We start from the raw sequence: 26,642 nt of genomic DNA on the forward strand, positions 1-26,642 counted from the left end.
TGCCATTAAACAGCTTGAAACATCAAAGACATTTTAATATTTTTAATATAACTCTGATTAGATTCGTCTTAAAGAATGAAGTCATATACACCTAGGATGCCTTGAGGGTGAGTAATTCATGGACCAATTTTAATTTTTGGGTGAACTATCATAGGCCTTTTCAATTTCAAATATATATTTAATTTAGATAAAACCCTCGCTATCTTCTTTCTTTCAGTTACTACAACATATTTATTTAACTGAAACTAAAATATAGCCGATTATAGCGACGAATGACTAATAAATGAATAGGACAATGATGATGACAATACATGAATCTCACCTTCCCACTTGCCATCAAAGACAAGCCAAGCTGGTACCAAAGATGAAACTCATTATAGGAGAACTTCATGGCCCGCTCCAAACACTGATGACAAACAATCACACACCACATCACAGTCAGAAAGAGACTTCGAATCAGGGAATCAGCCTTCCAAGAAAAAGATAATGCAGTTGACATTGCTCAGCACAACCAGTTATTTCTAGGAAGGATTTTGTTGTTTTCAGCACAGATAGGGGATTGTGTGTACCCTGTACACAAAACATAATGGCACATGCATGAGAAAGAGAGCCTAAATTTGATGAGAAAGGGATTTACATTCGACATTCAAGCAGGCATGTGTTGGCAATACCGAGTAAAGGCAGTGGGTTACCAGTGAAATGACATGGAGTCAGTTGATGTTAACTGAATGAAAACATTGAACTTAGATCCAGATTCACCTGAGAAAGTCTCACCATCACACAACGGCCCAACTACTGAAACAACCTGAAGGACAGGACAAAGGAGGAAGGGGAAATAAGCACCCATACGACTGGGAGAAGAGAAGAGAGAGATTGACAGACTGAAAGAGGCAACTTGTGACAAAGAAAGAGAAAGCTACTACGTAAAATACAGGTCACTTGCTCCTGTTTGCAAAGCGCGGGGTCGATACAGATCTGTGCTGACTCATCTCACCTCTGACAGCATGGCGTACTGCCCCCTCCTGGCCATGGCGATGCTCAGCAGGTCATAGACAGAGGAGGCGTCCTGCATGCTGCTCTCCCTCGCCTCCTGATGCTCCGGTGTGCGGCTGATCACCGCCTCGCCACTGGCCTACAGCGGACAACAGAGAGAGGGTTAGCAATGTGTTAAAGCTGTGTTTCCGATCCTGGACTGCACATTTTAGACAACTCTCTTACCTTGCATGTTTAATTCAGCTCTTTAGCTCATTAGTAAAGTGTTCAAGAACTGAACTGGGTGTCAAATACGGACACGCACAAAATGCAGTTTTGGGGGGTCTTCAGAAGCCCTGTGTTTAAAGGGATTGTTCACCTAAAATTTTAAATCTTGCAAATGTATTATTTATTTGTTCCCAACCTGTATGAGGTTGTTTTGTTGTTTTAACTCATTAAACAATCAGTTCTGTCATTTAATTTGTGTTGTCTGAAGTTGCTTTAAGTACAAGTATCTGATTAACAAATGAAAATGATTTTAAACAAATAAACAAGGCATTTTCCTATATTAAAACATTCTAGTAAAAACTTGTGGGTCTGTATTACCAGAAAATGTCAAATAAATGCAAAGTTTTACCATGGTCAGTAACCACTAGCAAAAACCACACGAATGAATGTCTAATGGCCATAAATGAATCCTCCTTGTTTTGATTAAGCCTCACCAGGGCTGGATTTATTTGATCAAAAAAGTGATTTAAAATGATTTTTTACTGAATTTTCAGCATCATTACTCCAGTCTTCAGAGTCACATGATTTTTCAGAAATCATTCTAATATGCTGCTTTGCCGCTTAAGAAACATTTCCTATAATCACTTTTGAAAACATTTGTGCTGCTCAATATTTTTGTGGAAACCCTGATATATACTGTATATATTTAAGTTTCTTGGATGAATGTAAAGTTCAAAAGTAGCATTATAAATGTCTTTACTGTTACTTTTGATCAATTTAATGTATCCTTGCTGAATAAAAGTATTAATTTCTTTTTAAAAAATAAACTTTTGAACAGTAGTGTATGTCATAAGAAGACTAGAAGTTATGTGTCAAACTGTTTCAATGCCAAATGCAGTATATTTATAATACTGGGGCATCCACCTAGAAAAATAGTCCCACCTCCAAAGGACAATTTAGAGGTCACTCTAATCTTAGTATGAAAGAGAGGAATCCTCCTTTTGTGTTCCACATAACAAATAACAACAAACAGGTTTGGCAAATTTTCCTTTTCCTTCGTAATATAGTTATGCCCTAGTTCTCAACATGAGAAGAGACGTCACAACACAGCATGTTAAGGAAGAATGAATGTGAGGAAGACTGTCTCACCATTGATTCTGTGATGAGGAGCACCAGCACCGCCTCTTCAACCACGTCCTGTGGACAGAAAGCTCTGCAGGGTGGCAACAGGAAAAGGAAAAAACACGTCACCAAGGTGTGTGTGTGTGTGTGTGTGTGTGTGTGTGTGTGTGTCTGTGTGTGTGTCAGTCTCTAGTTACATATGTCAGTCTGCTCTCTGTACTCACGTCCATTCTCACAGTTGTCACATTTTGAACATGTTTAATTGGTATTCTGAACAATTTTGTCTTTCTTTACAGGCTCTGTTTCTCTCATCCCTGTTTTCCCCTCTCATTACTTTATCCTACGTCCCTCCACCACCTGGAGTCCCATCCTGGTGTGTTACTGAACTGTACCAGGAATGGTAAACTAGAATATTCCTTTCATCTGTTCTCACCTCTGTTCTTCAGACGCACTGTCAAAAGTCTCTCCATCTTTTTTCATCTCTCTTGTATTTTTCCTTTCTCTGCTTGGCGTCTGCAGACTCACAGGTACAGTTACAGTATGTTTTATTCACAACACAGCATTCCGCCGTGTCCTGAATATTAAAGCAGGCAAACAAACCCCAGCGGTGTCCTCTGCTCGTCTCCTTGTTCATTGCTCTCTGATTCTAGTTATCAGTCAATATTGTCCAATGGCTGATGTACAAAATACAATTTAATTTACATTAAACTGCTAGATTACACTTTATTTCGATAGTCCACTTTAGACATTCTACTAACTATAAGTAACTTTGTAACTACATGTCAACTACATGTCAGCTAATTCTCATTAATTTGCAACTACATGTCTACTAACTCTCAGAGTAGACTGTTAGGGTAGGTTTAGGGTTAGTGTTAGGGGTAGGGTTAGGGTTAGTGTTAGTGGTAGGTTTAGGGTTAGTATAAGTTGACAATAAGTTGACAAAGAAAGTGTTAGAAGATATTAAGCAGACAGTCTACTAAAGCTCTACTAACTGCTAGTTGACATGTATTTGCAAAGTTACTTACTGTTAGCACAATGTCTAAAGTGGACTATAGAAATAAAGTGTTACCAACTGGTAAAGTCTGACTAAGCATACTGATCTAGTATTTAAGATTTTCTTCTTTTTCTTTGTCTGAGACAAACGTTCTAAAAGTAATTCATCTGCCAAACTCGCTTTTCACAGCTTCTCAGGATGTTCTGATGGAAGCCTATGCTATATTTTTTATGACTGATCAGGCTTACAGTTCTCCTGTATTTGTTCTGTTATCTGTCTACCTATCTGTCAATAATGCTAGCAATCTGTTAAAACATGCTAGCAATGTGGTGAAACATAGGCTACTGTAAAAACATGCTAGCAGTTCTCAAGTATGCTAGCAACATGCTAAACTATCAAAATGTCAAAAAATGTTAGGAACATACTAGAAACATGCTAAAAATGCAAGAATTGTGCTAAATCGTGCTAGCAACTTGCTAAAACATGTTAGCAACTTGATAAATCATTATGGAATATGCTTAAATGCTAGCAACATGTTAAAACATCGTAGCAACATACTAAATCATGCTATCAATGTGATAGGATATGCTAGAGACATATTAACACGATAAACATGTTAGCAACATGTCAGAAACGCTTGAAATGTGATCAATTTTGCAATCAACATACTAAAACATGCTGTTTAACAATACTAGCAATGTGCTAAAATGTGTTAGCAACATGCTAAAACATGCTATAAACATGGTATTTTGTAAAAATAAAAAAATTAAAAAGTTAAATATGCTAAAAAAATTATACTCTGCTACATATTACATATTAAGCATGTTAACAAAAACAAAGAACATGCCAGCAGCTGTATGTTAATAATGCCAAGCAACAAGCAGCAGGTGGTTTTGTAAAGGTCTAATGGTTTTATGTAGTTTCATAGTAGTCTGATGAGGTCTAAATTAGTTTGTATTGTACTGTCTAACTTTTCATGACTTATTTCAGTAAAACATTCAAACTTCAATCTTTTAAAAGTAATTTTATAATTTGTCATCAAAAATTATTTTGTAGTGCTTTTATATTCTGATCATGCTGTTTAAAAATTGTTTTCTACATGAAAAATTAGTTTGAAGACATAGAATGTGAATGGAAAGAGAGCCTGACCCCTCAGTGTTGTAGCGCTGTGGTGGTCCGGACGAGGGGTAGATGGCGTCTTTGGGGTGTGTGGCTCCTTCTCTCTTCAGCCAGCCGGGTGGTGGAGGAGACAGTGGACCCCAGTACGCTTCCTCACACACTGAGCCCAGCAACACTTCTGCAAGTCTGCGCGCTACTGTCTGAACAACACAACACAACAGACAACAACCTGCGACCCCTGCTGTGTGATTGTGAGCATCAAAAATCTCATTTACCCAGATCTCACCTTACGAAAACTCTGAGAGCCCCGACTCTCCACAGCCCTCATGACCCGCCGCAGATGCTGAGTTCCCTGAGCCAAGTGACTAACACACAAATAGGCAGTGATAAAAAGTGATTGTGGGAAGTAAAATGATTGAAAAATAAGATGATAACTGACTTAACGGATAACAGATAGACATTATAACACTAATGATTATTATATCACTACTGTACATGTGAGTGTGTGTCAGTTATTAAGAAGAGAGACAGAAGGGGTGGATGAGGATGATGGATTATGACAAACTTTAGTTTGTATTGGCGCATTAGTGTCCTGCTCACTGCAGACTCTACAGTATACAGTGCATATTGCTTACAGTATGCAGTGTTGCCAAGTCCATGGTTTTCCCACGGAATTGGGCCGCTTTTATTCTGCTGCCGCGGACTGTTTTTTCAGTCCCGGGGTTGAAGTGTAATCCTCTGATTCAAATCTGTAATTCTGACCCAAATGAAACCCCCTGGAATGCTTTTTTTTTTTTTTTTTTAGCAATTTTGATAGCCATTTCCCTGGAATGCGATTGGACTAGTTTTTAGCACCAATTGGGCTGGTTTTGTTATGTAGACCTGGCAGCCCTGGTAGTATGTTACAGTATGACTTTCTTTAATCTCTGGGATAAAGTAGGTTCTTTTATTTCTCATTCACACACACACACTCACACACATTACATACATTATACATATTTTTGTTTTTGATTAATTTCATGCATCCTTGCTAAACAAAAGTATTAATTTTTTTATTTTGATCTTAAAATTGTTCTTAAATCTTGACAGCTTAAAAATATGTCATGAAGATTAAAAAATTCACAGCTGATGTTTCAACAGGTTATTTTGTGGATTATCAGATGGATGATCAAGTCATGTCCATTGCATTATAATGTATAAAAAAGCAGGTATCTCAAATTTTTGTCTTTGTTCTTTTACATTCACATTATATTGTATCAGAATTGTAATACATTCACATTATACTAGATATCATTTAGACCATAATAATGGTTATTATTAAAATGGCCATTACAGTGATTCACTGCAAAATCACGTTTGTTACAAAAACAAACAAAAAGTCCAAAAATTGTATTATATTATATTTCATTATTGTGAATTTGCTTTTGATTGATTTTTTGTGTGTGTTTGCATTTCCCCTGTTTTTTTTTTTTTATTTAGTTATAATAGAAATAGAAATATTGGACTGTATTTATAGCATTTACAGTCACAGATTTCTATTTGAGCACTGGACTGTTGTGAAGAAGAGGGAAGGGCAGCTGAGACAACTAAAGCGCACTATGCAGAAATCTACCTCTGTTCAGTGTCTTTATAGACTATACTGCACGTTTATATTAAAGGCTATATGCACACAGATATTCCATTTCATACATACAAACTGACACAATTTACATTTATATTCTTTTTTTTTTTTGGAACTGAATAAATAATGTTGTTTAATATATTTATGATCTGCTAATTTAACCAGTCAGTATGCCATTTCAAACAAAGCTAATTTTGGAGAGACTGAAAACAAGACCTCATATAAAATCACTTGTGTTATAACACTGACACCTGCTGGACACGACTGGCACATCCACACCACGCACTGGTCATGTTGACACAACCAGTGGAGTGTTTAGACAGTCCCAGTCATACATTCACATGGAGTCCAGAAATGGATTAAGTCAATCTGTGCAGTGAATACTGTGTCTGCATGGGTTCTCAATATGAAGGGCAGAGAATTGTGGGTACAGATTCTGAGAGTAGTATCGTGCACGCTCACCCTTTTCTCAGTAGCGACAGGTATGCACTCTGAAGAGCTGCCTGCAGGAAGAAGCCTGGGTCCAAGTCAAAATTTGGGACTGATGAACCGCTTTTAGCTGTTTTGGAACTTGGCGTGCAAACAGTCTAGTGAACAAGATGCAAATGCAATGTAATGATGGCCATAAAAGAACACAGATGAACACAAAAATGTACCAATTTTAGATTCTATATATAACATATAATATACACAGAACACACTCTTGCATTTATAGTCAGTGCTTATAAAAGCTAAATGTCTCTTTAAATTTGAATCAATCATGCACAATATACTTAAAACGCAGCGAGACACACCAAGAAAACAGTTAGCGACATGTCTACACAGAAAAACATGTTATGAGTAAACCAGCCCCCGACAAGATGTAAAACACACACAGACCTTGTCAAGCTCTTGCAGGTACAGCAGGCCAGCATCACAGGCCATGAGGTAACAGGACAGGCACTCTTCCTCTCTCTCGGACAGTCTAACACGGGAAGCACCTGACATAGACTGATGGTCCAAAGACAAACCTGAACATTCATGGAGAACAATTAGGTTGAGATTCACTTATATATATAATTTGGGACAATAACTGTCCAAGAGGGAATGAAATATAGTTTAAGCATGGAGCCAAGACATGCAAAATGAATACAGCAAAGCACTACATCTCCAATTACAGTACTGCTGATTAGACTTAATAAGGCATGTGGAAAAAGAACGGATCTCTATGTTTGGTACAGTCTATTCTTAATCAGTATATGTCAATTAATACATATAATTGAGAAACACCATGAGAGCAAATATCTGTTTATCAAGCAAACAGGTCTTTTTAAATGACATTAGCCGAACTTTCATCATTTATTCAGTCTGTCTGGAACATTCCGTCTGGGTCTCATCCAGAGCTTCGGCAGGGCAAGATACAGAAAATAGTCATGGACAAACAAATATTTGAACCTCCTAGAAAATGCTTTGATATCTCAGATTTACCAAGACTTAGAATTTTCTCAGACGTAACTAGTACCATCCAAATATGAGGAAGTACACAGAGGAGAACTAAAAATGAGGAACTATGCATTTAGTTTAACTTTACCACATCACTACTGTTAAAAAGAGTTCCCCATCTATACAAATCTGAAGAGAAGAGTTGTATTCAGCAACCATAATTAAAAAGTGAAACTGGCTTTAGAACTGTATAAGGAACTACAACATAATACAAGATAGATAGATAGATAGATAGATAGATAGATAGATAGATAGATAGATAGATAGATGCTCATTACCCACAGTAGTTAACTTATTAGTAAACACAGCAGTGAGTTATTGCAGTATTTGTAATAGGTCTGTCAGTGTGGAACGGCTGTCACAAGCTGTGCCTGGCGAGTCTCTCAAGGGACTGATTCTGGGTGGCTTCTGCTTCCTATGCTAGAGAAGCTAATATTACACTTTCCCGGCCTGCTGTCTGATAATATGTGTCTGTGTGTGAACCTGCTGCAGTGGGGGTTCAGATGGCAGGGTACATATAAAAAGCAGTCAGAAAGACTGTGGAAGTAACTTGAAACTTCCACTTAATTACTAAATAATTATTACATAATTGTGGGAGTACAATGGTACTGATGTTGTCAGGTGGTAATACCATATACATTCAGTACTATGCATACCTGGTAGCAGATACTTTTTTGTACTTGTGAGAGAATGTTATGCATTAAAAATCATGGAAAATTAGAAAATAAGGGACATTACACAAATACAGGGTAAGTAAATTGCTGGAAAAACCCTTTTTTGAATGACAACTAAAGATAGATATAATAGAAGCTTCCCTGTAGACAATGACGTAAAACTGCCTCTTTTTTTTTTCCTGTGGTTACATTCTGTCCAAGGATATGATAAAAGAAAAGACACACTCCATCCACACACTTCTCTATGATTTAAATGCCAACCTTTCTTTCAGTGTAAGTCTGGGTATTAATCCAATAAAAGCATGCCTGAAGCAAATATTCAGTGGAATGGAGCAATGGAAATTACTTAATAACTCTATAAATACACATTAAAATTGCTCTGGCAGCTAATCTTTTAACTTTAGCATCTAATAGACTAAATAATAATTTATTTGTTTTTTCCAATTAAGAGCTACTACACCTCATTAAACCTCAGAAAACTTTTACGTTTTTCACACAATTAATATTGGCAAAATTTTTAAAGAGGTTGTTTCAATCCTGAACGATTGCAGGAAGCTACAACACATTCTATAATTAGCTGAATATTTAGACCTCACGCATAACTGTATACAGTATGTTAATTTCCTTGTCACCATGACTTAATTATACAATAATGAGGGAGGATTAATGAGCTATTAGTGATTTCTTAACTGTTCATACCTTTGATGACAAAGGCCTCTGCCAGCATGCGTAGTTGGTAGACAGGCTTCTCGTGGCGGGTGAAATCATCCACACCTGCTCTGGCACACATGCCCTGGGCGTCCCTGTAGCGTCCCTGAACATAGTGCACTTTAGCCAGCAGGAGCAGAGCTTCATTCAGGTAGTGTGGCTACAGGGGAAGAGACCGAAAATCACTGATAATTAGGGCAGAACGATTTGAGGAAAAAATCTAATTGTGATTTTTATGATAAAAATTGTGATTGTGATTTAAAAATGTTTATAGGGCTGCTCAATTTTGCCAAATGGTCGTGATTATATATCAATTTAGTATAAAATAGTATAAAAATATATACATTACTAAATACAAACAAAACAGTGTCACTGTAAAATAAAAAAGTATTTTTTTGTTAATCAGTATTTCTGATTACAAGTATGGGAAGATGGCTGGCACTTCAATGCGCATTAAACCGTGAGAGATGAGTTTGTGTGGAGCAGCATTTACTGTAAACCTGCTCTGAGACACTGAAAACAGCAGATCATGAGCTGCTCACGTATAAATGAACACAGTGCCATACTTCACCCTGAAACACACAATGCATATATATATTCTGTTGTGAACGCGACTGCCGTGACTGTTGATGTACGACGCTGCTGACGTGTTCTCTGGTGCGCCCAATAACAAAGAAAACACGTCAGCAGCGTCGTACGTCAGCGGCGTCACTACAGTGCTGTGAACGCGCTCACAACAGACCCGGAAGAGAAGAAAAAGCGGAATAAAGTCGTAATTTTTGTTATTTTTGGACCAAAATGTATTTTCGATGCTTCTATAAATTCTAACGGACCCTCTGATGTCACATGGACTACTTTGAAGATGTTTTTATTACCTTTCTGGACGTGGACAGTATACCGTACATACATTTTCAATGGAGGGACTGAAAGCTCTCGGACTAAATCTAAAATATCTTAAACTGTGTTCCGAAGATGAACGGAGGTCTTACGGGTTTGGAACGACATGAGGGTGAGTCATTAATGACATAATTTTAATTTTGGGCTGAACTAACCCTTTAAGCCCCAGTCTTTGGAAATTTTGAACTGCATTAAGCCATTTCACGACTTCGGTTTTATTTTGATTAATGGTGCAACCCTACTGACAATTTAAATAGAGAATAAATGTATAGACGACATGCATGCATGCATGCACTACACTAGGGTTTTTGCATCCTTTTAAATTTTCTTCATACAACAAGGACAAAAAAAAAAAAAACATTTTTCTTTTTTTTCTCTTTAAATTATAAAATATCGAAGAATACCATAATAATAAATGTGCAAATCAATACAGTAAACATAAATAAATAAAGTACTTTTTAAGCACAAAGAAAAAAAGTGCTTAGAAAAGTGACTGTTGCACCATTGTTTGCAGATACTCATTGGTTTGATATTTTGTTATCTAACTAAGTTTATAAAACTAATGGAATTTAAATACACAACTGAACTAAATCCCCAAAAGTGCTTCTGCAATCCTTAAGCCCTTTCTTCTCTTTCTCAGAGATGCTTAAATGACAGAGAGACTCAGGTAGGTGCTGTGCCAGACCTCCAGGCGTCCTCTGCTAAGGATGCTGTCGAGGTGAGCTCTGGCTCGGGCTAGTTTGGGCTGTGATTGTTCAGTCAGAAACGTAGAATTCTTCAGCAGGGTCATGTTCTCCAGCAGACATTCCTCCAACAGAGCTTCTGCCAGCAGCAGCGTCCTGTAATCATCTACAGACAAACAGAGAGGGAAGTTGGGCAAAGGTTGAAAAAGAAAGACTAGAACATGCTTGATGTTGGCTGATTATGGTAACTTCTTTGGGTTACTTTAAGGATAAAATGCTCACAAGCAACATCAGTGTTTTTCATTCAACGGTGGACTTTATCATGACAGAATGTCTAGTTTGGATACTAATCTACAACAGCATTCTGATCAGGTTTAGGGAGTTAAGTGTGTTTGTTTTAACTTAACAGTATACAGTACAGCAAGAAGGTGCTTCGAAAATATTCACTTTCCCTGTATGCATATTTTGTATAAACACTGTGGATTAAGTGTTTCCTGTTTGGTTCAACTTTTCACTCCCTACTGAATCTAGACTTGCAGTTATATACTGTATGTCAGGTTTATGCATGACATTTCCTTACTGAATATGAAGTAACTACAGTACATCACAAAAAAAAAATACTGTAAAATACACTGAATACTATGTGCTGTGGCCACTTTTTACTGACTGAGTTTGTTTGCCCACAGGGAAATTAGTGTCTGAGTGTTTGCAATGGTGAAACAAGACGTGCTGGGTCAGAGATCGGATTTGGACAGTGGTGGACACACCTCCTGGGAGTGCCATTTGTTAACCTCTAGATTACTGCTGTTGATTTAACAATGAACATGAGACATGTTTAGGCAGCATGTTTATCTTTTACCACCTTTGTGAAATTGAGACAGTGAGAGGACTGGGTTTTTAATTTTAAATCTTAAAGAGATAATTCATCCAAAAAAGTAACATTTATTTACATTTGTCATGCCACTGTAGGCCAAATTTAGTTTTTTTCTTCCGTGGAACACAGTCCAAACTCTGTTTTTTTTTGTTTTGTTTTGTTTGTTTTTTTTAATGAAAGCATACACTACCGTTCAAAATATTTGGGTTCGTAAGATTTTTTTTTTTAAGTTTTTGAAAGAAGTCTTTTATGCTTACCAAGGTTGTGTTTATTTGATCAAACATTCAGTAAAATCATATTTTAAAATCCTGTTACAATTTAAAAGAATTGCTTACTACTTTCTTGCGTTCTTCTTTTTTAAAATGCAACTTATTTCTATGATGCAAAGCTGAATTTTGTCTTTAGTGTATATGATCCTTCAGAAATGATTATGACATGCTGATTTGGTGCTCAAGAATGAAAAAAAAAACATTTGTGCTGCTTAATATTTATTTCTGATATTTCTTTGTGCAATAGAAAGCAATTACAGCATTTATTTGAAACATAAATCTTTGGTAACATTATAAAGGTCTTTGATGAACTGGAGGGCCGGTGTCCTGCAGAGTTTAGCTCCAACTTTCCTCAACACACCTTACTGGAAGTTTCAAGTATATCCAAGACCTTGATTAGCTGGTTCAGGTGTGTTTGATTATGGTTAGAGCTAAACTCTGCAGGACAGTGGCCCTCCAGGACCAAGTCTGGTGACCCCTGATATACATCAACTGGTGGACACTTTGCTATCTCATAATGCCCCAGGACTTGAGAAACTCAAAGACTGGCAAGAAAAAGCAAGAATGTGTGAGTTTGGCAGTGTATAAGTACCAAGAAAGTTGTTCCTCAGAGTAAAACTGTAGTTGTTTAACAACAACACCAAGGTAAAAACACCGGGTCAAATGCCAATGCCAACAGTAGTGTGTCAGGGAAAGTATTTACAGGTGCTTCTCAATAAATTAGTATGTCATGAAAAAGTTAATTTATTTCAGTAATTCAACTCAAATTGTGAAACTTGTGTATTAAATAAATTCAGTGCACACAGACTGAAGTAGTTTAAGTCTTTGGGTCTTTTAATTGTGATGATTTGGCTCACATTTAACAAAAACTCAAAATCTCAACAAATTAGAATATGGTGACATGCCTATCAACTAATCAACTCAAAACACCTGCAAAGGTTTCCTGAGTCTTCAAAATGGTCTCTCAGTTTGGTTCACTAGGCTACACAATCATGGGGAAGACTGCTGATCTGACAGTTGTCCAGAAGACAATCATTGACACCCTTCACAAAGGGGGGTAAGCCACAAACATTCATTGCCAAAGAAGCTGGCTGTTCACAGAGTGCTGTATCCAAGCATGGTTAACAGAAAGTTGAGTGGAAGGAAAAAGTGTGGAAGAAAAAGATGCACAACCATCCGAGAGAACCGCAGCCTTATGAGGATTGTCAAGCAAAATCGATTCAAGAATCTGAGTGAACTTCACAAGAAATGGACTGAGGCTGGGTCAAGGCATCAAGAGCCACCAAACACAGACGTGTCAAGGAATTTGCTGAACCACAGACAACATCCGAGGTGTCTTACCAGGGCTAAGGAGAAGAACTGGACTGTTGCCCAGTGGTCCAAAGTCCTCTTTTCAGATGAGAGCAAGTTTTGTATTTCATCTGGAAACCAAGGTCCTAGAGTCTGGAGGAAGGGTGGAGAAGCTCATAGCCCAAGTTGCTTGAAGTCCAGTGTTAAGTTTCCACAGTCTGTGATGATTTGGGGTGCAATGTCATCTGCTGGTGTTGGTCCATTGTGTTTTTTGAAAACCAAATTCACTGCACCCGTTTACCAAGAAATTTTGGAACACCAGCTTTTTGAAGATGCTGATTTCATTTTCCAGCAGGATTTGGCACCTGCCCACACTGCCAAAAGCACCAAAAGTTGGTTAAATGACCATGGTGTTTGTGTTCTTGACTGGCCAGCAAACTCACCAGACCTGAACCCCATAGAGAATCTATGGGGTATTGTCAAGAGGAAAATGAGAAACAAGAGACCAAAAAATGCAGATGAGCTGAAGGCCACTGTCAAAGAAACCTGGCTTTCCATACCAGCTCAGCAGTGCCACAAACTGATCATCTTCATACCACACCGAACTGAGGCAGTAATTAAAGTAAAAGGAGCCCCTACCAAGTATTGAGTACATGTACAGTAAATGAACATACTTTCCAGAAGGCCAACAATTCACTAAAAATGTTTTTTTTTTTTTTTTTGGTCTTATGAATTATTCTTGAATTATTCACAATTTGAGTTGTATTACTGAAATAAACTTTTTCACGACATTCTAATTTATTGAGAAGCACCTGTATATCATGCTACACATCTGCATCAACATAATAGTTATGGGATACACCATCAAATTCAGTACATTCTATAAAGTGAGGGTGAGTAAATTATGACACTATTGCTTTAAGTAGCTTCTACCAGTATTAACTGAAGGGTGTGTGCATGCATTTACATCTCTGATTCACATGAGTAACTGGCTTTATACACACACACACACACACACACACACACACACACACACACACACACACACACACAGTCAGTCAGTCAGTCAGTCTCTCTCTCTCTCTCTCTCTCTCTCTCTCAGAGTGCACTGACAAATAAAATCTAAACGCAAAAACTTAAGTCATAATAAGTTTCTGTGAATGATATCAGCACATTAGTAAACATGGGCAGAGTTTAACAGCAAGGTGCAAAGTTCATGCGGAACAAGACACACACACTCTCACACTCATCACTGCTGGCTCTCCTCTATTCACGTCTATTCTATTCTACTGTGGCACGCGCACTTACCGTCGTCATGCAGGCGCGCGGCAGCGAGCTGCTCCAGTAAAGACGGTATCTTGTCCCACTGACACTCCGCGCGGCAGCGCTCGACCTCTGCCTCTAAGCGGTACTGAGAGAAGGAGAGCCGCGACGACATCCCGCCCGCGTCTCTGTGTCCGCGCTCCGCCGACACCAGAGGACTGACTGCCGACTGACAACGGGAAACTCACTGAGCATGTGCGAACAAACATTACAAGACTTTGCCCATTTCAGTGACTGGAGAATATTGATCATTCCCGATAATAATTCAGTAAAAGTTGGAACATTATTATTTGTCTTACCGCTACATTTAGTCGAGTTTTCCAGCAGTTGCACCAAACTTTGTAAAACCCATTAAATTTCACTCAGCGTTGCCTCATGACTGATTTTATTTTATTATTTTATTTTATTTGCTATTCTAGTAGGCTATTCTCAGAGCTGGGTAGATTACCTACTAATTGTAATCAGTTACTGATTACAGATTAGATGACAAAATTTGTAGTCAGTAATATAATCTCTTAGATTACACATTTTTGGTAACGTAATCTGATTACTTTTGGATTACATTTAGATTACATTTGTGCTAACCCTTATTTGAGATCACATATATGGAATTAGCCTAATCTTGTACTATTTTGACAGATACAAAGAAAAAAATATATTCCAAAAAATATATTTAATTCACCAACAAGAGCCACAATAGCTTCTTTTTCAAGTGCAATATATGGAAAGTTAATACTTAAAAAAAATAAAATACTAATGCTAATGTACCTTGCTGTTAGTGTTTGCTAGTAATACTGTATAAAACAAAATCACATCTTATGATTTTAAAGAATATTTACTTATCCTTGTAAATTTAGAAAACAGCTACATTACAAAAACAATATTGAAAAACATGACATTCACAGCAATATCACTGCTAGGTCAAATATTAAATCTAAAAGAAAAAACACTAGAAGTGTATGTGACTGTATCAATGAAAAACATCAAACAATAGCTACATTGCAAACATGAAAACCAAAAAACCGACACAAAACGATGTTGTACACATGCCAGACCAGCATGTGGCGCTGTAATTCTGCCACAGAGATACACTAAAAACAGAGAATAAGACATGGACTATGCGCATAATAAACCTTGCGCTCAGTACACAAACGAACATGGAACAATATATTTATTAATCTGTGTTAATGTTAGTTAATAAAAAGACAATCGTTCAGTGTTTGTTCATATTTTTGTTGCTGTTACGTGACGTAGCGGTGTCTGACTGTGGGGCGAGACGTGGGCTGATGGCTTCATTGTTTCAGAAAATATACGGATTCGCTGTCCACATGAAAACGCAAAGGGGGCGTTTTCAAATTTATCCACTCTGGGACCCGGTTAAAAAAAAAATATCGGGTTCACTCTCCCAAAACGCCGGATCCATGTGGACGAAACACATATACGAGACAAAATGTATGCATATACAGCGAAACGCGTCTTCGTGTGCACGTGGCCTTGAAGTGCATAAGGTAACGTAGTAACAATGAAGAAAAATCAACATTACAAAAAATATATTAAAACATGAAATTCCCAGCAATAACTAGGTCAAAGATTTCCGTGGACAGCAAATTAATCCGTAGTAAGAAGAGGTTACACAGAACAGTGACATTTTCCCCCCGTGTCTTTCTTTAAAAATGAAATCATGTCTGTACATCCAGTGATTAAAGGCTGCGTTCTTCACCCACCATTTTCCATTATCATGTTGCTGATTTCTTCTGAGTGCGATTCTGACACCCCTCCGCCGGAAAAACTCGAAGCACCACGAATGTATATAAGCGGCAGGTTTATTAGGAAAAAATATAAACGTTAAAAAAGGAAATTTAGGATAATCAATAATTGTGAACAGCTTATTACCATTGTGTAAATAATATGTAATCATGTAATCCATAAAAAAGTAACTGTAGTCTGATTACGAGTATTTTAAAAAGTAGTTTACTCTAATTACAAGTACTTGAGTTTTGGAATCTGATTACGTAATCCAGATTACATGTAATCCGTTACTACCCAGCTCTGGCTATTCTCTGTAGTACACAGTACATTTGAAAGAACTTAAGGTTATCGTGAATCGTGATATTATATCGCATAGCTGAACATCAGTCAAGCTTTTTTTGTGATAGAATTTAAGGGTTAGAACTAAAACGTTTAATATAAGTATAAATGAAAAATGTCATAATTCATATTATCTGTGAAAAATATGAAACATATTATTATAAACAGACTAGAAATATGAGTAATATCTGTTGCGCTAATATTCAAAAGCATGTTGGGCTCATGAATATTAATCTGCTTTCGATCAAATGAACTGATTTGCGGAATCAAAACGTGGGCGGTGACATGTAGACCTAGCTAATGGAATCAGTTTGGTTTTATGCAAATAGCGACATTTGCCCATTTTCACTACGGATATGCAAAATTAAGGTTTTTGCATATGGTTGCAAAAATGGTATTTGACAAATACACTCTTAAAAATAAAGGTGCTTCACGATGCCATAGAAGAACCTTTTGTCTGAATGGTTGAATAAAGAACCTTTAACATCTGAAGAACCTTTGATCTTTGTGGTGAAAGATGGTTCTTCAGATTACAAAAAGAAAGAGATGGTTCTTTAAAGAACCTTTGACTGAATGGTTCTCTGTGGAACCAAACATGGTTCTTCTATGGCATTGCTGTAAAGAACCTTTTAAGCACCTTTATTTTTAAGAGTGTAAGCTATTTTAGAGCCGAGGAAAAAAATCCTAAAATTAGCCTACTTTCCATGATTTTTTTTCAACCCTGGAAATTCCATTTCTAATATTCCCTCATATATTCACAGGTTAGTGTGAAGTCTAACTCCCTGTTATGTCCCTGTTTAAAGGCGATTTTCTCAATATTTTTATTGTTATTTATTATTATTATTATTATTGCACCCTTAGATTCCAGATTTATGACCATACATGATGGAAAGCTTGTTTATTCAGCTTTCATATGATTTATAAATCTCAATTTCCAAACATTTATCCCAAGGACTGGTTTTGTGGTCCATGGTCACAAATGTAGTATAACAAGAGTTTTTATATTTATTTATTTATTTTTTTGTCCTTGATGAATAGCCTATGTCCTATGGCTATTTCCTGAAATCCTTCCACTGCTGGATGGCTTAATCCATTTAACCAATTTTATTGTATAAACTATTTGCAGGCTAATTGAATTATCAGATCAAGAGAGGGAGCTGCTTCTATCATAGTCTGGAATGAGACCAAGTCATGAGTCTGTTTAAATGAAAATACTGACTAATGTGATGCAAACACCTGCCACAGAATGCAAATGGCAATAAAATGAGACACCTGTCCTCAACCCCACCGAAACAGTGGCGCCTTCTAGTGGACGAAAAAAAACTGAGCGTCAGCGCTTGGATTGAGCGACACGTGTACAGCTACTAAACCTATAAAATGGACTGCATTGACATGTTCTTATTGACTTATTGAATTATTGCTTTAAGGTCACACCTGCTAGCTTGGAAGTCATCTGCATGCTGGTAGCGTAACTCCTGAACTTTTATGCCAATTTATGCCAGAAACTCATTCAGAGTACTTTTTAAGTAGTGCATTAAATGCATATTTTTTTCCAGCTATCAAAATAACATGGGTTTTATAAACTTCATAAAGTGCAATAATGAAACAATCATTCATCGACCGCCTATAAAATATCCATTATCCACTGCATTCAATACTCGGAGTGCTACGGCTGCTAGGGAACATCACGACCTACTGGCTATCCTAAAGTCTAATTTCTACGACACCAAGAACGAACCAGCCGTCGGAAAATAGCTTTGGCTCTCTCATTTTCACTGCAGAGGTTTGCCATGCAGACGCCCGTGCTGACTGATTAACTAGCACGAGTCCTCATCATCTGAGAGGTGTAAGTGAGCTCATTCATTCCTCGGCTGTGCTGTGTGGATTATTACTGACCAGCGCGCTGGACTCGGCTTTATGACGCACTGCTCAAATCCAATCAGCGTGCAGCCTCCTGACCTGGAAAAAAAATCTGCATCATTTCTAATTTATTTTTATTCTTGATATCGCTTTGAAAATTGAGTAGGTAATTCTTAGGCTTATTATGATAAAATAAAAATACATAAAAATAAATAAATAAAAAATATAGTATAATATAAATATAATATAAATATTATATAAAACTGAGCCTTTGGGAGTCGGTATATTTTCTTATATACGTACATATTTAGTGCTGTCAAACGATTAATCGCGATTATTCGCGTCCAAAATAAAAGTGTGTGTACTGTGTATATTTATTATGTATATATATAAATACGCACACATGCACGTATATATTTAAGATAAATGTTATGTGTATATACATATTTTAACGGTTTGTTTTTATTATTATTATTATTGCTGGAAAATTAGGTATATTTTAAATATAGTGCATTTTTTTCTTCCAACTCGTCAAATTATTAAATTGAATGAACAATTAAATTAAATGCAAACAACAACAACACGTTTTTGAAAAGATGTTATTCCAAAAAGAATTACAAAGAGAAACGAGTTAAAAAGCTGAGCCACTAGAATTCAGTATATTTTCTTACATATCGTTGAAATTTAGCTTTATATGATTACATTTTCTGTCACTTTTTAGTTTAGATTTTGGTATTTTAATATTTTACATGTAAGTATAAATTTAATCAGAGCAAAACATATTGTAACGTTTTTTAATATCGTTGTAAAATTCGGTTTAGATTTTAATATAGTGCATTTTTTTTTCTTCTTCCATCCTGATATGTCACACATTGTATTTTTACTGTGTTCACATAAAATAAAACATTATAAAATATAATTAAATTTATTATTATTCATATTATTTTATTATTGTTCACATTAAATAAAAACATCATAAAACATAACATTTTAAAACATTGTATATATATATATATATATATATATATATATATATATATATATATATATATATGTGTGTGTGTGTGTGTGTGTGTGTGTGTGTGTGTGTGTGTGTGTGTGTGTGTGTGTGTGTAAACTTTCGCGTCCAATCAGAGTTTAGCTGTCGTGTCCATGAGGTGAAAGGTAACTACGGCAAGCTGAGGCGGTCAGAAAGAGCGGCGCTGAGTAAACATTAGCAGGAGTTCGTTGTTTCTCCTCTGCGCCTGAACAAATAGAGCGAATATTCACCCGTCAGCTGTGAGTCATAGCAGGTGAGTATATCTGCACGTGTATGTTGTTACATCGCTGTAAGGTGTATTATTATTATTAATTATTATGAGGAGGAACGCAGAAAAGCGTTCAGAGGACTGTAACGGGCAACGTCTACAACTGTTGTTTAAGTGTTAGACTGCTCTTCCTGTAATATTGCAGCATTTATATCTATCTTTTTCTTGTTTCACATGCTTAACGTTGATTATATTTAGTAATTATGTTATTGCTCTTGTGATTTCCTTCATTCTTCGAGTGCTTCCACATGTCATGCCGCATGCGCCCATTCCTCATTACCATCAGATGTGTGGATTAATATATACAGTTGTTTCATTATAGATATTCTGTATAATCTAATCAGTGTGATTTTTAACTTGCGTGTTTGCTGTCACAAGTGTTCGTCAGCAGTAATGAACGGAGCTGTCATTCTAATTCTCGCGTGAACTCTGATTAGCTCGAGATTTGAGTGTGATGAGATTGAAGGAAGGCTCTGGGCAGCTCGGATTGTGGAGCTGGCTCCTGCTCTGCTCCAGCTGTATGTTGTCTGTGTGGGCTCATGGAGGACAGCATGGAGAACCAGCTGCTTCGAATCAAGTGCCTCCACCCATCACCCGGCTGGACAGGAATATGGTTCAGGATAAAGAGTGAGTAGCTTTCATTACTTCAGAACTTGTTTTAGAACCTGTGCACTTATCCGAAGCGGTTCATGTGACGTCGATACGTTGATTTAACTTTGATTATTTTCTAAAATGCACTCTTTGCAAAATGATATTTTGTCCCGATCTCTGTCTTCCAGTAGTGCAACTAAAATGCTGAAAACATACAAATCTTTCTTGAAAATGGTATAAAGATTTTTCAAAACTGTAAGCAACATCAATACAGACAGAGAGCACATTTCTAGCAACAAAAACTTTTAAAAGATTGTCAGGTCTGTTCCGTTTTACATCCATAGAATTGCAAGAAGAACAGCATTTGACAAACCGTATGTGATTTATTTCCATCAAAGCTGTACAGAAACAATTAGAAACATCCAACCACAAAATCAGTGGACAGAACCAAACCCCAGCACTATATAAATTCTTTCTGGATGTATCTGAATGAAAAGATCTGTCGCTGTTTCCAGTGAATTGTAACTTTAACCAGAGTCGAGTAGTGACTATTCCGCGAGTCTTTAACTGAAGCTCACGTCTGCTGTCGTAGCCACATCATGGAGCATTTAGAGGGAGTGATTGAAAAGCCCGAGTCGGACATGACGCCTCAAGAACTGCAGCTTCACTATTTCAAGATGCACGACTACGACGGCAACAATCTGCTGGATGGCCTCGAGCTCGCCACTGCCATTACTCATGTCCATAAAGAGGTGAGGGATCCAGCTTTGAGCTTGACTTTATACCAGTTTGCACTTCGGACACACCTGATATGAATAATATTAACTTTAGAATGACAAATATAAATGTTTTTACATTTTTATAGGATTTGATTTATATGGTACACTTGTTTCAGCCTCTCTTTCTATCATTCGTCATGTTTTTTTCGTTTCTTTATTACACCTGTGATATTGTCAACTGGTCTTGGTTTTTCAGGAAAGAGGAGATGACAGCCAGCCAATGAAGGAAGAGGATCTCATCAACCTCATTGACGATGTTCTCCGAGACGATGACAAAAACAATGATGGCTACATTGACTATGCAGAGTTTGCGAGGTCTCTGGAGTAAACGACGACAGGAGAGCTGCGGCCTTACTGTGAATGCAGATTACCTCTGATGTACAAATCTCAGCACATTCCTTCACGTGTGTGCGATTTCACGGGCACAGTATATCCGTGCTTCAGTATAACCTGTATTAAATGTCATACAATGAAGTGGTGAGGGTCATGATGAAGTGTCATGAGATGTTTTGTATGTATGCCATCAGTGTAACATGTATTCGTTGTTGCACTCACATCTGCATATGTCTTGTCAGAATGGACCTTTATGTATAAACTGCCAAATTTATCCAACGAGCATAAACAAGCATAAATTACTATAAATGACCCTTTCCTGCAAAGCTGATTGTTAAATGAATCTAAAGTGGAGTAATAATTGCTGCTGTGCTGATAAATTATGGCAAACGCGTGCTCTTTCTGCCTTAAAGGGATTATCATTGTTACTGTCGTTACAAAAAACCCCATTCAAAATCATCTGCAATGACGAGTACTTTATTGTTAAGCACAAAGCATCTACCTGTCTAGATTTGGGATTATCTAGATTTACATTTAAATGTGCAATATGCCTGTTTGGACCTATACATCTTAATGAATCCCTCTGTAGCCTTAATTTTCATTTGCTTGACATTAAAAACAAGTACCAGATTATTGGAAATACATTTGACGATGTTATGCATTTCTGAAAACAGGAATAGGAATTGTATCTTCTAAAACATAATGGTGCACTGATTTTCAGCTTGCTGTTAGAGTCTGAATGTATGCAAAATGTCACATGGGTCAGTGACATGATGCTCATTTTGTCTGAATTTATTTGTTTATTTGGAAATGCATTTAAAATGTAATTTATCCATGTAGAGACTTTAATAAACTTCTTTTTCATGATGTAAAAAAAAAAAAAAACTTTTTAGGGCATAATTTTAAAATACTTTAAAGAGTTTTTTTTTTTAACTTTAATAATATTTTGTAATATTACTGTTTTGTTTTTCATTAAATAAATGCTGCCTTGATGAGCATAAGAGGCTTCTTTGAAAAACATAAAAAAGTCTAATGATTCCAAACTTTAATGTGCTTCTTTGATCATGATATATAAAAAAAAAAAAATAAAATAGTGCATAAAGCAAAAAAAAAAAAAAAACTGTCTTGATATCATAATGAAGGAAAAATACAAATCTTTCTTGATAATGGTAAAAAATGTTTTTTTTTTCAAAACTGTATGTAACCTACATGACTTCAGAGAGCACATTTCTAGCAACTTAGCACATATTGTTTTCAACAGATTTTTTAAAATACTGTCACTGACCTACTGTACATAAAATGGCAAGAAGAACAGCACTTGACATAAACCGTGTAATTGATTTCTACCAAAGCTGTAAATTGTTAGTGATGACTTTGAATGGAAATGTAATTCATATGTTCAAAGCGTCTATTGTACATTTCATCTGAGATTTGAGAATTACATTTTCATAATAGTCCTTCTATAAAGTCTACAGTATGTTCAATATAAGCTGAATCTAGTGGTTTAATTGTCACAGTTCAATGTTAACAAAGGAAATCAACATAAATGTGATTATTTTTGTCTAGTATAGATACAGCAATAATTGGGAGAATCTGTTCTGTGTGATTGCAACTGTAATAAAGACAGAAAATGTCGATCTTTCTTGTCACTGAAAAGCTTTATTCCTTCTACTGTATAAAACGGTGGTAAACCAGCTCTTGCTCTAGTTCCAGTGACTAGTGGTTTCCAGTGTGGACACAGAGGCCAGGGAGAGCACTGAAGTGGTGGCTGGTCCGATGCTGCGCAGATGACTGTACCAGACGTCAGGCTGTCTGGAGGTGTGTGATGATGAAGCAGAGCCGGAGCACGGCTGGGCTGGGTATCCTCCAGAGGGCAGCACAGGGGAGAATCGGGGGAGATGCGGCAGTGAATGAGGGCACTGGTACTGCCGGCTCATGGTGGAGGGAGACACGCACATGCTGCTGAAGAGAGGCCCTCGTCCTGGCATCATGCTCACCGGCAGCACTTTCTGAGAGACACGATCCTGCTTGCGCTGCTTGGCACGCCGGTTCTGAAACCACACCTACAGCCAGCCAAAGACAGTACAGATACAGGAATCAGACAAGACAGCAACATTTCAGTTACTAATATGTTATTATATTATATTAGATCTTTTAACAGTGGCCAAGAAACAAGAACGCCAGGTGTGAGGCAACAAGTTTCCAGCGAAAAGTAATTTGTGTGGCACGGCCAATCAGAAATTATTAAATGTGAGTAAAAGTTTTCAGATTTACAAAATGTTTTTACCAATAAAATTTCATACCTGCAAAATGTTTAAAAAAATTCTTTATAGCTGCTATTTTTTTCCCCAGATTTTCTAACATATGAGTAAAGTTAAGAATATTTAGAGTTCTGTAGCTATTCTCAAACATTTCTTAAGAACTAATGCTGTCAAATGATTAATCGTGATTAATTGTTTTATAGCACTATTAAGAACGTTCTATTTTTTTCATTAAGACTGTGTTAAAGACAAAACTGTATTAAACAATTAAAATTCCTAAAAAAAAAATTTGTAAATGAAAAAAACCAAAACAAACAAAAAGGCCTAAAAAGAAATAATCTCTTAATAGTAAGGATAACCTCCAACTCATCTTAAATCAATGAGTCAAATAATAAAAAAATGTTTTATGAATTTATTGGGTTGTTTAAATTATTAAGCATTGCCACATTATGGCTACACATGTATATTACTACTACTCTGTAAAAGAGGATTGCTTGAAACTGTAAATAAAACAAACAAAACAAAGATTTTTGGAATTGGAAGTGTTTACTTGCAATTTCTGATTTTTTTTTTTTCAGCATTATTTGTCCCCCAGTGTACTAGGGATGGGCACGAGTAAAATCAGTGATCAATACTGTAAACAAGTATTGGTTTCTTATTATAAGTGACTTTTGAGACTTTTTGCTACATTTGAATTTCAGTAAAACAAACAAAATACTCAAATAGGGATCTTGTTTTGTATTGTATTATTAATTGTGTAATAGCAAGGCCTCAAAGAAAAAAAGATCTTAAGAAAAATACAAATGTTTAATAAAATGTTCGAACTTTTTAGAATTTTTCAGGAATTCCACTTCTTACGATTTTCTCAAGAAATGTCTGTCTTAAGAAGATTTTTGTGAATCTGTCCATGAATGCAGCAAGCATTTTAAAGTCTCTGCTGGGTTTCTATCCATACGTGTAACTTAAACCTGGAAACATTTCATTCTCGACAGGTTAATTAGCAGGTTAGCGGTTAATCAGGTCAGTTACAGTACCTGTATGCGAGCCTCGTTGAGTCTGGTGGCTCTGGCGAGCTCCTCTCTGTAGTAGATATCAGGATAGTGATTCTGTCTGAAAGCTAGCTCCAGCTGTTCCAGCTGCTCGTTGCTGAAGGTAGTTCGGTGTCTCCTGCGGGATGGTGAGGGGTACGGTCTCACTCGTCCTCCGCCACCCCTGATGCTCTCAGATGTCCCAGAATCTTTTCTTGGGTGATTTTGAACATCTGCATGAAATGGGGTGAAATTCAAAGAGCCGCATTCATTATGAGAAGAACAGAAAGAGTCTTGACTCAGGTCTCTCTCTCTCTAGTTACAAGCAATTTCCTATTGACAGTGAGAGTTTCATCAACCACTGACACCTCTGAGATGTTGGATTTGTAGGTACGCATCTCTCAAATGATGTTCACTGAAGACGGAGGATTTAAAAGCCTTAGTGCTTCCTATTCAAATGTCCAGGCACTCAAAAGACAGCAGGCTTTGCCACCTAAACTCAATATCGTGAGAGAGAGGCATGCCAGAGCCCTGAGGATTACGCTCAGCTTAGGCAAACAATGGCCAAAAAAGTGACTAATTTGTCAAATTGTGGGTTTCCAGGGTCTATTCACAACAAGAGGATAAAGAGAGGAAGTGCACCAAACTTACCCTAAAAATTTATTTTTGAATATCATACTGTGCAGTGTTTTTGAATCACTTATATGGTTTATAGTACAACTATTATATACTTGTTTTTTAGTGTTTTTGTTAGCTTTTTTATGTATATGTAGTTTTAAGTTTTAGTTTATTTAATTTTAATTAGTTTTTTATTACTTAAAATAATAACTTAAACTCATTTCATTTCAGCAGCTTGCCAAGGCAACATTTCACATTTTTATTTTCAAATACATTTTTATTTTTTCAAGTAATATATATATATATATATATATATATATATATATATATATATATATATATACGTATATATATATATATATATATATATACGTATATATATATATATATATATATATATATATATATATATATATATATATATATATATATATATTTGTTAATGATAATAACCCGACTCTACCTAATGGATTATAAAAACACATTGCGAAAAGAGTAACTGAAACATGGTATTTCAATCCGATAGAAATAATAATGAAATAAATAAAAGAATAAAATAAAATAAACACCTAAAGACTAAACAAAAAGTGCTGACTGATATAAGTATATTATGTATTAAAACCACAATCACAACTTTCTTGAAAACTTGCTGTTCTAGTTTCTATTGAACAGCTTTAGTTTTTGTGCTACTCTATACTCTTAAAAGTTGCCATTGCAGATTGATACAATTCTTGTGATGCTCCATATTTGTAAGTTGCTTTGGATGAAAGCATCTGCTAAATTACTGAATTGTAAACATTTTTCATCAATATTTCAAAGGAGTTCTTACCTGCACTTGAGCTAACGGTGACCTCAGAGTAATTTTCAGAGAACTGTTGCTGAGATTTGTCTGTGTCCATTTCAGACTCTCTCTGGTTTGACCCCCATCCTAACCGAACTCTGCTTTTTCCCCGCTATCTAGTGTGACATCATAGAGCAGTCACACCTCTCACCCTGTGCTGAAGCCCACAGTGACATGTACCTGTTACTCTCAGTGTGAATTGTAAAATAAAACTGTAATGAATTTAGCTTGCTGACATAATAAGCATAAGTATTTGTGAGTAAAAATGTTACTAATAAATCTGTGTCTCAGTGATGCAGTGACAAATGAATAATAATATTGGAATTTTTGAAAATTAGACTTGGAATTCTGAGAAGAAAATTGTAATTGACTATTTCCACCACCAGAGGGAGAGATCCACTTGAGAAGAAAGCAATATAACCAAACTGATGTTTAATTTTAAACAGCACATAATCAGTACTATTTGGGATCTGGGAATATAGCATATTTAGATTACTTCATGTTTTGAACATGTGTTATGTTATCACCTCATATATTTAAGACAAAATTAAAAGTGATATAAATAGTCCACTAAAGTTTATTCCACTTGCTGCATATTATAGTAAAAGGATTAGTAAAAGAAATTCGAAAAATACTCATCCTCAGCCTCCACGATGTAGATGGGTTTGTTTTTTTATCAG

At 36.3% G+C, this 26,642-nt stretch overlaps 3 protein-coding genes across 5 annotated transcripts in view; 1 reads left to right on the forward strand and 2 right to left on the reverse strand.

Moving 5' to 3' along the window:
* Nucleotides 1-18,136, reverse strand: part of LOC109113807 (tetratricopeptide repeat protein 7A-like) — a 38,258-nt gene extending 20,122 nt beyond the window's left edge. The window contains exons 1-11 of one of the 2 annotated variants that reach the window (XM_042736382.1): nt 18,083-18,136; nt 14,242-14,425; nt 10,503-10,666; nt 8,912-9,080; nt 6,936-7,066; nt 6,519-6,643; nt 4,722-4,800; nt 4,466-4,635; nt 2,350-2,413; nt 995-1,132; nt 323-406 (exon numbers count right to left, since the gene is read on the reverse strand). In XM_042736382.1, the coding sequence (XP_042592316.1) occupies nt 323-406; nt 995-1,132; nt 2,350-2,413; nt 4,466-4,635; nt 4,722-4,800; nt 6,519-6,643; nt 6,936-7,066; nt 8,912-9,080; nt 10,503-10,666; nt 14,242-14,425; nt 18,083-18,136 (1,362 nt within the window). Of the gene's footprint in view, nt 1-322; nt 407-994; nt 1,133-2,349; nt 2,414-4,465; nt 4,636-4,721; nt 4,801-6,518; nt 6,644-6,935; nt 7,067-8,911; nt 9,081-10,502; nt 10,667-14,241; nt 14,477-18,082 lie in introns of those variants that run through there. The other variant, XM_042736381.1, reaches the window with a different exon arrangement.
* A 1,207-nt stretch (nt 18,137-19,343) lies between these two features.
* On the forward strand, nt 19,344-22,853 carry LOC109068947 (multiple coagulation factor deficiency protein 2 homolog). 2 transcript variants are annotated; one of them, XM_042736383.1, is made up of 4 exons: nt 19,344-19,496; nt 19,949-20,138; nt 20,695-20,854; nt 21,078-22,853. In XM_042736383.1, the coding sequence occupies exons 2-4, from the start codon at nt 19,966-19,968 to the stop codon at nt 21,207-21,209; spliced, it is 465 nt and encodes a 154-aa protein (XP_042592317.1). In that variant the 5' UTR covers nt 19,344-19,496; nt 19,949-19,965; the 3' UTR covers nt 21,210-22,853. The 2 variants fall into 2 exon arrangements, with proteins under 2 accessions (XP_042592317.1, XP_018941207.1); XM_019085662.2 differs by lacking the exon at nt 19,344-19,496 and having other exon boundaries at nt 19,925-20,138.
* LOC109068946 (homeobox protein prophet of Pit-1-like) lies at nt 22,854-26,042 on the reverse strand. Its single transcript, XM_019085661.2, has 3 exons — nt 25,951-26,042; nt 24,510-24,736; nt 22,854-23,277 (listed from the first exon to the last, which is right to left on the reverse strand). The coding sequence occupies exons 1-3, from the start codon at nt 26,018-26,020 to the stop codon at nt 22,918-22,920; spliced, it is 657 nt and encodes a 218-aa protein (XP_018941206.1). The 5' UTR covers nt 26,021-26,042; the 3' UTR covers nt 22,854-22,917.
* Between the last annotated feature and the right edge of the window lie 600 nt (nt 26,043-26,642).

The sequence above is a fragment of the Cyprinus carpio genome, chromosome B13 (genome assembly GCF_018340385.1).
Source record: "Cyprinus carpio isolate SPL01 chromosome B13, ASM1834038v1, whole genome shotgun sequence".
NCBI classification, from domain to species: Eukaryota; Metazoa; Chordata; class Actinopteri; order Cypriniformes; family Cyprinidae; genus Cyprinus; species Cyprinus carpio.